The following is a 12,500-nucleotide window of genomic DNA, read 5'->3' as shown; positions in this document are numbered from 1 at the left end:
CCCCCCCCCTCTCACCCCCCCATGAACCCCCCCCCCTCTCACCCCCCCCATGAGCCCCCCCCCTCTCACCCCCATCAGGATGAGCCCCCCCCTCTCACCCCCCCATGAGCCCCCCCCCTCTCACCCCCCCCATGAGACCCCCCCCCCCTCTCACCCCCATCAGGATGAGAGCCTCAGCTTTGGCCTCCTCCGTCTGGGGCAGGTGCAGGTTCATCTCGTCGCCGTCAAAGTCGGCGTTGTACGGCGTGCACACACACTCGTTGAAGCGGAACGTCCGGTGGGGTTTCACTCGTGCCTACATAGACACACACAGACACACACACAGACACACACACAGACATAGAGAGAGACACACACAGACAGAGAGACACACACACACAGACACGCACACAGACACACACACACACTCGTTGAAGCGGAACGTCCTGTGAGGCTTCACTCGTGCCTAGACACACACATAGACACACACACAGATAGAGAGAGACACACACACACACAGACACACACACATAGAGAGAGACACACAGAGAGACACACACACACAGACACACACACAGATACACAGACACACACACACACAGACACACACACAGACACACACACACACACAGACACACACACAGAGAGACACAGACACACACACTCGTTGAAGCGGAACGTCTTGTGGGGCTTCACTCGTGCCTAGACACACACACAGACACACACACACAGACACACACACAGATACACAGACACACACACAGACACACACGCGTCTTCCATCTGACGCCGGTGACGCTTCAGTCTTTCGTCAAACGCCGGCGGGCACGTCCCGAACGAGCCCCCACTGGATTTGAAACTTTCGTGACGGCAAAGATTCATATTCTTGGGTTGTTTCGGTAAAGTCACCGTGTAGGTGAAAAATAAAAATTAATAAAAGTAAAATAAAAATATCAGCCACACCTTAACAACTCTTAGAACCTCCGAGTTCAGCCAGTCCACACAACAAAGGCTCATTCCTAGCAGCGGTTTCAGCCACACCACCTCTACATAACAAAAGGCTCAGTCACGTTAACACGCAGCTTTACATCAGCCTCACCTTAACAACTCTTTTCAACCAGTCTACACAAACAAAGGCTCATGCTTAACGCTGCCAAGCCTGGTGGTGCCCATTCAGACGCTGTCTTTCCGACAGACCTGTTCTTCACCTGAGGACGGCTGCTTGCGTTGTGGCCGAAACGTCGTGAGAATTATTTTATTATGTTTTATTTTTATTATTTTATTACTTCCCTTCTACGTGACGACTTTACCGAAAGAACCAAGAAGATGAAGCCATGAGAGCAATGAGACAGTGATCAGCTTGTCGTGTGCCTGGCCTCCCCGTGGCCACGCTCACTTTGTCGTGGTGACGGATGTGCCGGGCGCAGTTCATTGTTTACCGTCGTGTTTTGGTCACTTTGTCGTTTGTGACTCGGTTTTCGTGGAAAAATCACCCCCCAGTGCCACTGCTTGTGGCAGCAATACGAGTGTTTTGAAAGTCAAAGTCTCTCCCCCATTCAATCTCTGTCTCACTCACTCACTCTCTCACTCACCCACTCTCTCACTCTCTCTCCCACTCTCTCTCTCTCTCTGGCACCGTGGGGAGAGACCACACCTGCTGACTACCTCGCCTTGTAGCGTTTATTTTCTTTTGTGTTTGCTGGTGACTTTGTGTGTTTTATATTGAAATCGCCTCCAGTGCGTTTGCTGCTGCTGGTGGCAATAAAAGTTGTTTAAAAGTCAAAAGTCTCTCACTCTCTCACTCACTCACTCACTCTCTCTCCCACTCTCTCCCCACCACTCACAATGTGAGCCATGATGCTGAGCTTGTGGAGCGACGGTTGACGATTGAACAGCACCACGTCACCGTCCATCCCACTCTCTCACTCACTCACTCTCTCACTCTCTCACTCTCTCTCACCACTCACCCTCTCACTCTCTATCCCACTCTCCCACTCTCTCACTCTCTCCCCACCACTCACAATGTGAGCCATGATGCTCAGCTTGTGGAGCGAGGGTTGACGATTGAACAGCACCACGTCACCGTCCATTAGGTGCCTCTCCACGATGTCGCCCAGACGAAGCTCCTGCGCCATCTTCTCACGGTTGCCGTACCTCAGGAACCTGCACGGGGGGCGGAGAGAGAGAGTGAGAGGTCACGGGGGGAGAGAGAGAGAGAGAGAGGTCACGGGGGGTAGAGAGAGAGAGGTCACGGGGGTAGAGAGAGAGAGAGAGAGGTCACGGGGGGAGAGAGAGAGAGAGAGAGGTCACGGGGGGTAGAGAGAGAGAGGTCACGGGGGTAGAGAGAGAGAGTGAGAGGTCACGGGGGGAGAGAGAGAGAGAGAGAGGTCACGGGGGGTAGAGAGAGAGAGGTCACGGGGGTAGAGAGAGAGAGGTCACGGGGGGTGGAGAGAGAGGTCACGGGGGGTAGAGAGAGAGAGAGGTCACGGGGGGTAGAGAGAGAGAGAGAGAGGTCACGGGGGGTAGAGAGAGAGAGGTCACGGGGGTAGAGAGAGAGAGGTCACGGGGGTAGAGAGAGAGAGAGGTCACGGGGGGTAGAGAGAGAGAGGTCACGGGGGTAGAGAGAGAGAGGTCACGGGGGTAGAGAGAGAGAGAGGTCACGGGGGGTAGAGAGAGAGAGAGAGAGGTCACGGGGGGAGAGAGAGAGAGAGGTCACGGGGACCGGAGAGAGGTCACAGGTGGAGAGAGAGAGGTCACGGGGGGTAGAGAGAGAGAGAGGTCACGGGGGTAGAGAGAGAGAGAGGTCACGGGGGGAGAGAGAGAGAGAGGTCACGGGGGGAGAGAGAGAGAGAGGTCACGGGGGGAGAGAGAGAGAGGTCACGGGGGGAGAGAGAGAGGTCACGGGGGGTGGAGAGAGAGAGAGGTCACGGGGGTAGAGAGAGAGAGAGAGAGGTCACGGGGGGTAGAGAGAGAGAGGTCACGGGGGTAGAGAGAGAGAGGTCACGGGGGTAGAGAGAGAGAGAGGTCACGGGGGGTAGAGAGAGAGAGGTCACGGGGGTAGAGAGAGAGAGGTCACGGGGGTAGAGAGAGAGAGAGGTCACGGGGGGTAGAGAGAGAGAGAGAGAGGTCACGGGGGGAGAGAGAGAGAGAGGTCACGGGGACCGGAGAGAGGTCACAGGTGGAGAGAGAGAGGTCACGGGGGGTAGAGAGAGAGAGAGGTCACGGGGGTAGAGAGAGAGAGAGGTCACGGGGGGAGAGAGAGAGAGAGGTCACGGGGGGAGAGAGAGAGGTCACGGGGGGTGGAGAGAGAGAGAGGTCACGGGGGTAGAGAGAGAGAGAGAGAGGTCACGGGGGGTAGAGAGAGAGAGGTCACGGGGGTAGAGAGAGAGAGGTCACGGGGGTAGAGAGAGAGAGAGGTCACGGGGGGTAGAGAGAGAGAGGTCACGGGGGTAGAGAGAGAGAGAGGTCACGGGGGGGGAGAGAGAGAGAGGTCACGGGGGGGGAGAGAGAGAGAGGTCACGGGGGGAGAGAGAGAGAGAGAGGTCACGGGGGGTGGAGAGAGAGGTCACGGGGGGAGAGAGAGAGGTCACAGGTGGAGAGAGAGAGGTCACGGGGGGAGAGAGAGAGGTCACAGGTGGAGAGAGAGAGGTCACGGGGGGTGGAGAGAGAGAGAGGTCACGGGGGGAGAGAGAGAGAGGTCACGGGGGGAGAGAGAGAGAGAGAGGTCACGGGGGGAGAGAGAGAGAGGTCACGGGGGGAGAGAGAGAGAGAGAGGTCACGGGGGGAGAGAGAGAGGTCACGGGGACCGGAGAGAGGTCACGGGGACCGGAGAGAGGTCACGGGGGGAGAGAGAGAGGTCACGGGGGGCGGTGAGTCTCTGTGTGGTGAGTCTGTGTGTGTCTGTGTGTGTGTCTGTGTCTCTGTGTGTGTGACTGTGTCTCTGTGTGGTGAGTCTGTGGGTCTCTGAGTGGTGAGTCTGTGTGTGTCTGTGTGTGTGTCTGTGTCTCTGTGTGTGTGAGTCTCTGTGTGGTGAGTCTGTGGGTCTCTGAGTGGTGAGTCTGTGGGTCTCTGTGTGGTGAGTCTGTGTGTGTGTGTGTCTGTGTGTGTGTCTGTGTGTATGTGTGTCACCTCTTCATGTTGTTCTGTCTCTGCTGGATGAAGTTGGCACCAGGGTGTTCGTCACAACCTCGCATCACCAACTTCCTCATCAGCTCCAGGTTCGCTTTGGTCACCTGACCACACACACACACAGACACACACACAGACACACACACACACAGACACACACACAGTCACACACACACAGACACACACACACAGACACACACACACAGTCACACGCACACACACAGTCACACACACACACACAGACACACACACAGACACACACAGTCACACACCCACCCACACACTCACCCACCCACCCACCCACTCACCCACCCACTCACTCACCCACCCACCCACTCACCCACCCGCCCGCCCACCCACTCGCCCACCCACCCACTCGCCCACCCACCCACCCACCCACTCACTCACTCACCCACCCACTCACCCACCCACTCACTCACCCACTCACCCACCCACTCACTCACCCACTCACCCACCCACTCACTCACCCACTCACCCACCAACTCACCACCCACTCAACCCCCACTCACCCACCCACCCACTCACCCACCCACTCACCCACCCACCCACCCACTCACCCAACCACCCACTCACCCACCCACCCACCCACTCACTCACCCACCCACCCACTCACCCCCCACTCACCCGCTCGGGGTAGGTGAGTATGCGCGCCACATGGACGGGCACCGCGACCTCGTCGATACGCAAGTTCGGGTCGGGGGAGATGACCGTGCGGCTAGAGAAGTCGACACGCTTGCCAGACAGGTTGCCACGGAAACGCCCTGCGGTGACACACACAGTGACACACACACAGTGACACACACAGTGACACACACACACACAGTGACACACACACACACACAGTGACACACACACAGTGACACACACAGTGACACACACAGTGACACACACACACACAGTGACACACACAGTGACACACACACACACAGTGACACACACACACAGTGACACACACACACACAGTGACACACACACACAGTGACACACACACACAGTGACACACACACACACAGTGACACACAGTGACACACACAGTGACACACACACACACAGTGACACACACACACAGTGACACACACAGTGACACACAGTGACACACACACACACACACAGTGACACACACAGTGACACACACACAGTGACACACACAGTGACACACACACAGTGACACACACACACACACAGTGACACACACACACACACAGTGACACACACACAGTGACACACACACACAGTGACACACACACACACACACAGTGACACACACACAGTGACACACACAGTGACACACACAGTGACACACACACACACACAGTGACACACACAGTGACACACACACAGTGACACACACAGTGACACACACACAGTGACACACACACACACACAGTGACACACACACACACACAGTGACACACACACACAGTGACACACACACACAGTGACACACACACACAGTGACACACACACACACACAGTGACACACACACAGTGACACACACAGTGACACACACAGTGACACACACACACACAGTGACACACACAGTGACACACACAGTGACACACACACACAGTGACACACACAGTGACACACACACACACAGTGACACACACACACACAGTGACACACACACACACAGTGACACACACACACAGTGACACACACAGTGACACACACAGTGACACACACACACACAGTGACACACACACACAGTGACACACACAGTGACACACACACACACACAGTGACACACAGTGACACACACAGTGACACACACACACACAGTGACACACACAGTGACACACACACACACAGTGACACACACACACAGTGACACACACAGTGACACACACACACACAGTGACACACACACACACAGTGACACACACACACAGTGACACACACAGTGACACACACAGTGACACACACACACACAGTGACACACACACACAGTGACACACACAGTGACACACACACACACACAGTGACACACAGTGACACACACAGTGACACACACAGTGACACACACACAGTGACACACACACAGTGACACACACACACAGTGACACACACAGTGACACACACAGTGACACACACACACACACAGTGACACACACAGTGACACACACACAGTGACACACACACAGTGACACACACAGTGACACACACACAGTGACACACACACACACACAGTGACACACACACACACACAGTGACACACACACAGTGACACACACACAGTGACACACACAGTGACACACACACAGTGACACACACACAGTGACACACACACACAGTGACACACACACACAGTGACACACACACACACAGTGACACACACACAATGACACACACACAGTGACACACACACAGTGACACACACAGTGACACACACAGTGACACACACACACACACAGTGACACACACAGTGACACACACACAGTGACACACACAGTGACACACACACACAGTGACACACACAGTGACACACACACACAGTGACACACACAATGACACACACACACAGTGACACACACACAGTGACACACACACAGTGACACACACACACACAGTGACACACACAGTGACACACACACACAGTGACACACACACACAGTGACACACACAGTGACACACACACACAGTGACACACACACACAGTGACACACACACACAGTGACACACAGTGACACACACACACAGTGACACACACACACAGTGACACACACAGTGACACACACACACAGTGACACACACACACAGTGACACACACACACAGTGACACACACACACAATGACACACACACAGTGACACACACACACAGTGACACACACACCACCACCACCACCACCCACCCTGCTTCCCCTTGAGTCTCTGCACGAATCCTCTGGTCCACTTCTTGGGCGCCATGTTGAGTGGAATGCCGGAGAGTTCGCTGTTGATGTAGAGGGCGCATTGCAGCTGCAGGAAGTCCCAGTCCTCCATGATCATCTGGCTCTTAGCTCCTGAAGCGCGGTGCTGAGACACAGAGACACAGAGAGAGACACAGAGAGAGAGACACAGAGACACAGAGAAAGAGACACACAGAGACACAGAGAGACAGAGAGAGAGTTACACAGAGAGAGACAGAGAGAGAGACACAGAGAGAGAGAGACACACAGAGACACAGAGAGAGACAGAGAGACACAGAGAGATAAAGGGAGTGTATGGTGAGTGAGTGGATGACTGACTGAGTGACTGAGTGACTAACTAACTGACTGACTAACTGACTGACTAACTGACTAACTAACTGACTGACTGACTAACTAACTAACTAACTGACTAACTAACTGACTAACTAACTAACTAACTGACTAACTAACTAACTAACTGACTAACTAACTAAACTGACTAACTAACTAACTTACTGACTAACTAACTAACTGACTAACTAACTGACTGACTGACTGACTAACTGACTGACTGACTAACTGACTGACTAACTAACTGACTAACTAACTAAACTGACTAACTAACTAACTAACTGACTGACTAACTAACTGACTAACTAACTAAACTGACTAACTAACTAACTGACTGACTAACTAACTAACTGACTAACTGACTGACTGACTAACTAACTAACTAACTTACTAACTAACTAACTGACTAACTAACTGACTGACTAACTGACTGACTAACTAACTAAACTGACTAACTAACTAACTAACTGACTGACTAACTAACTAAACTGACTAACTAACTGACTGACTAACTAACTAACTGACTAACTGACTGACTGACTAACTGACTAACTGACTGACTAACTAACTGACTAACTAACTAAACTGACTAACTAACTGACTAACTGACTGACTAACTAACTAACTGACTAACTAACTGACTGACTAACTGCCTCACCTTCTTGATGACGTCGTTCAGGAACAGGATCTCCGTGAGCTTCATGGTGACTAACTAACTGACTGAGTGACTGACTAACTAACTGACTGACTAACTAACTGACTAACTGACTGAGTGACCAACTGACTGAGCGACAAACTGACTAACTAACTGACTAACTAACTAACTGAGTGACTGACTGACTAACTAACTGACTGACTAACTAACTAACTGACTAACTAACTAACTGACTAACTAACTAACTAACTAACTGACTAACTAACTGACTAACTAACTGACTAACTGACTAACTAACTGACTAACTAACTGACTAACCGAGCGACTGACTAACTGACTAACTAACTGACTAACTGACTGACTAACTGACTGACTAACTGACTAACTAACTGACTAACTAACTGACTAACTGACTGACTAACTGACTAACTAACTAACTGACTAACTAACTGACTAACTGACTAACTAACTGACTAACTAACTGGCTAACTAACTGACTAACTAACTAACTGACTAACTAACTGACTAACTAACTGACTAACTAACTAACTAACTGACTAACTAACTGACTAACTAACTGACTAACTAACTGACTAACTGACTAACTAACTAACTCACCTTCTTGATGACGTCGTTCAGGAACAGGATCTCCGTGAGCTTCATCGTGAGTAACTAGCTAACTAACTGACTAACTAACTAACTGGCTAACTAACTAACTGACTAACTAACTAACTAACTGACTGACTAACTAACTAACTAACTGACTAACTAACTGACTAACTAACTAACTAACTGACTCACTAACTAACTGACTAACTAACTAACTGACTAACTAACTGACTAACTAACTCACCTTCTTGATCACATCGTTCAGGAACAGGATCTCCGTGAGCTTCATGGTGATTGAGTGAGTGACTGAATGACTGACTGATTGACTGACTAACTGACTGACTAACTAACTGACTAACTAACTGACTAACTAACTGACTCACCTTCTTGATCACATCGTTCAGGAACAGGATCTCCGTGAGCTTCATCGTGAGTAACTAACTAACTGACTAACTAACTAACTGACTAACTAACTAACTAACTGACTAACTAACTGACTAACTAACTGACTCACCTTCTTGATCACATCGTTCAGGAACAGGATCTCCGTGAGCTTCATGGTGAGGTCGTCTTCGTTGGTTCCCGACTTCACGTCGCTCACCACCGACGGGCGGACGCACAACGGAGGCACGGGCAGACGCCGCAGCAGGAGATCCTCGGGGCGTCCAAGCGACCACGACGCGGCGGATACGGGGGCAGTCGTGGCGGATACGGGGGCTGTTGTTGCGGATACGGGGGCTGTTGTTGCGGATACGGGGGCTGTTGTTGCGGATACGGGGGCTGTTGCCGACGGACCGGTGCTCATGAGCAGGAGGGGAACATCTTCGTCGGGAATTCTCTCCAGTAGAGCGAGAACCACCAGCGGGTTCAGGGTCTCCTGGGGGGGTGGGTGGGTGGGTGGGGGGGTGGGTGAGTGGGTGGGGGGGTGGGTGGGTGGTTGGGTGGGTGACTGAGTGACTGAGTGAGTGACTGAGTGACTGAGTGAGTGAGTGACTGAGTGACTGAGTGAGTGAGTGACTGAGTGACTGAGTGACTGAATGACTGAGTGACTGAGTGAGTGACTGAGTGACTGAGTGAGTGAGTGACTGAGTGACTCAGTGAGTGACTGAGTGACTGAGTGAGTGACTGAGTGACTGAGTGACTGACTGAGTGACTGAGTGAGTGACTGAGTGACTGAGTGACTGACTGAATGACTGAGTGACTGAGTGAGTGACTTGAGTGAGTGACTGACTGACTGAGTGACTGAGTGACCGAGTGACCGAATGACTGAGTGACTGAGTGACTGAGTGACTGACTGAATGACTGAGTGACTGAGTGAGTGACTGAGTGACCGAGTGACCGAATGACTGAGTGACTGAGTGAGTGACTGAGTGACTGAGTGACTGACTGACTGAGTGACTGAGTGACCGAGTGACCGAATGACTGAGTGACTGAGTGATTGAGTGAGTGACTGAGTGACTGAGTGAGTGATTGAGTGACTGAGTGAGTGATTGACTGAGTGACTGAGTGACTGAGTGACTGAGTGAGTGACTGAGTGACCGAGTGACCGAATGACTGAGTGACTGAGTGAGTGACTGAGTGAGTGACTGAGTGAGTGACTGAGTGAGTGACTGAGTGACTGACTGACTGAGTGACTGAGTGACCGAGTGACCGAATGACTGAGTGACTGAGTGATTGAGTGAGTGACTGAGTGACTGAGTGAGTGATTGAGTGACTGAGTGAGTGAGTGACTGAGTGACTGAGTGAGTGACTGAGTGACTGAGTGAGTGATTGAGTGAGTGACTGAGTGACTGAGTGAGTGACTGAGTGACCAAGTGACCGAGTGACCGAGTGACTGAGTGACTGAGTGAGTGACTGACTGAGTGACTGGGTGACTGAATGACTGAGTGAGTGACTGCGCGACTGAGTAAGTGAGTGCGTGGGTTGGTGAGCGCCGTGGTGAGTGAGCGCCTCACCTGAGCGCGTGACAGGAGGGGCTCGATCTCGCGGTTGTGTTCGATGGCCGTGCTGAAGCTGGCGTGGTGAGTGAGTGAGTGGGTGGGTTAGTGATTGAGGGAGAGAGTGGGTGAGTGGGTGAGTGGGTGAGTGAGTGACTGAGCGACTGAGTAAGTGAGTGCGTGGGTTGGTGAGCGCCGTGGTGAGTGAGTGACTGATTGACTGAATGACTGAGTGACTGACTGAGTAACAGAGTGAGCGCCTCACCTGGGCGCGTGACAGGAGGGGCTCGATCTCGCGGTTGTGTTCGATGGCCGTGCTGAAGCTGGCGTGGTGAGTGAGTGAGTGGGTGGGTTAGTGATTGAGGGAGAGAGTGGGTGAGTGGGTGAGTGGGTGAGTGAGTGACTGAGCGACTGAGTAAGTGAGTGCGTGGGTTGGTGAGCGCCGTGGTGAGTGAGTGACTGATTGACTGAATGACTGAATGACTGAGTGACTGACTGAGTAACAGAGTGAGCGCCTCACCTGGGCGCGTGACAGGAGGGGCTCGATCTCGCGGTTGTGTTCGATGGCCGTGCTGAAGCTGGCGTGGTGAGTGAGTGACGTGGTGAGCGAGTGGGTGAGTGAGTGACTGAGTGAGTGAGTGACTGAGTGACTGAGTGAGTGACTGAGTGACTGATTGACTGAGTGACTGAGTGACCGAGTGACTGAGTGACTGACTGAATGACTGAGTGACTGAGTGACTGAGTGAGTGAGTGAGTGAGCACCTCACCTGGGCGTGTGACAGGAGGGGCTCGATCTCGCGGTTGTGCTCGATGGCCGTGCTGAAGCTGGCGTGGTGAGTGAGTGAGTGGGTGAGTGAGTGACTGAATGACTGAGTGAGTGAGTTACGTGGTGAGTGAGTGGGTGGGTGAGTGGGTGAGTGAGTGGGTGGGTGGGTGGGTGACTGAGTGAGTGAGTGAGTGGGTGAGTGAGTGAGTGACTGAGTGATTGACCAAGTGAGTAACTGAGTGACTGACTGACTGACTGAGTGACTGACTGACTGACTGAGCACCTCACCTGGGCGCGTGACAGGAGGGGCTCGATCTCGCGGTTGTGTTCGATGGCCGTGCTGAAGCTGGCGTGGTGAGCGGCCACGGCGGGGTCGGCCTTGCGTGCCGACGGGCGGAACCGCTCGTGGACAACCTTCAAGAGGCCACACTTCTTCACCACGCCTGGAGCAGACAAAGACACAGGTCCCCCGTGTAGCCTTGGCAGACCGTAGGGGCAAGTGCTGCTAGCGAGTAGCAGCTGTGGAGGCCGGAACGGTAAAGGAGGGGCTGCTGGGTGGGTGGGTGGGTGGCTGGCACCGCGCCAGGTACTCGTTTGAGGCTGAGTCGACCTAGGGGAGGCCCGGGACCGGTTCAGATAATCGTCACTGAGTGGTGTTGGCCGTGAGCGGGAATCGAACCTGGGTCGCCGGGTTCGTAGCGCAGCGTGGCGCTAACCACTACACCCACCACTCCCCAGTGACACAGACACACAGACACACACACAGACACACAGACACACACACTCACACACACTCACACACACAGACACACACCGTTCACACACCGTTGACAGCTCCGCAGTGAGGACATCTCTGCATCTTGCGGCAGCGCTCCGTGGCCGTGCGCTTGAGCGAGCGCACAGACACACACACACAGTCACACAGACACACTCACACAGACACACACACACACACACACAGTCACACACAGACACTCACACACACACACAGTCACACACACACAGTCACACACACACACAGACACACTCACACAGCCACACACACACACACTCACACACAGACACACACACACAGACATAGTCACCATTAACAGCCCCACAGTGGGGACATCTCTGCATCTTGCGGCAGCGCTCCGTGGCCGTGCGCTTGAGCGAGCGTTTGTG

The 12,500-nt window shown here is 53.0% G+C and overlaps 1 protein-coding gene across 1 annotated transcript in view; it reads right to left on the bottom strand.

The window, feature by feature from the left end:
* Nucleotides 1-12,500, bottom strand: part of POLR3A (RNA polymerase III subunit A) — a 72,699-nt gene that overhangs the window by 43,854 nt on the left and 16,345 nt on the right. The window contains exons 5-12 of the mRNA XM_078884414.1: nucleotides 12,422-12,500; nucleotides 11,625-11,779; nucleotides 9,148-9,510; nucleotides 6,983-7,145; nucleotides 4,753-4,889; nucleotides 4,108-4,211; nucleotides 2,001-2,142; nucleotides 155-295 (exon numbers count right to left, since the gene is read on the bottom strand). The exon at nucleotides 12,422-12,500 is cut by the window's right edge and continues 93 nt beyond it. Coding sequence (XP_078740540.1) covers nucleotides 155-295; nucleotides 2,001-2,142; nucleotides 4,108-4,211; nucleotides 4,753-4,889; nucleotides 6,983-7,145; nucleotides 9,148-9,510; nucleotides 11,625-11,779; nucleotides 12,422-12,500 — 1,284 coding nt within the window. The remainder of the gene's footprint in view (nucleotides 1-154; nucleotides 296-2,000; nucleotides 2,143-4,107; nucleotides 4,212-4,752; nucleotides 4,890-6,982; nucleotides 7,146-9,147; nucleotides 9,511-11,624; nucleotides 11,780-12,421) is intronic.

This window comes from Lampetra fluviatilis, assembly GCF_964198595.1.
Source record: "Lampetra fluviatilis chromosome 45 unlocalized genomic scaffold, kcLamFluv1.1 SUPER_45_unloc_1, whole genome shotgun sequence".
Classification (NCBI taxonomy): domain Eukaryota; kingdom Metazoa; phylum Chordata; class Hyperoartia; order Petromyzontiformes; family Petromyzontidae; genus Lampetra; species Lampetra fluviatilis.
The sequence above is the reverse complement of the archived record's forward strand: the minus strand, read 5'-3'. Positions and strand labels throughout refer to the sequence as shown.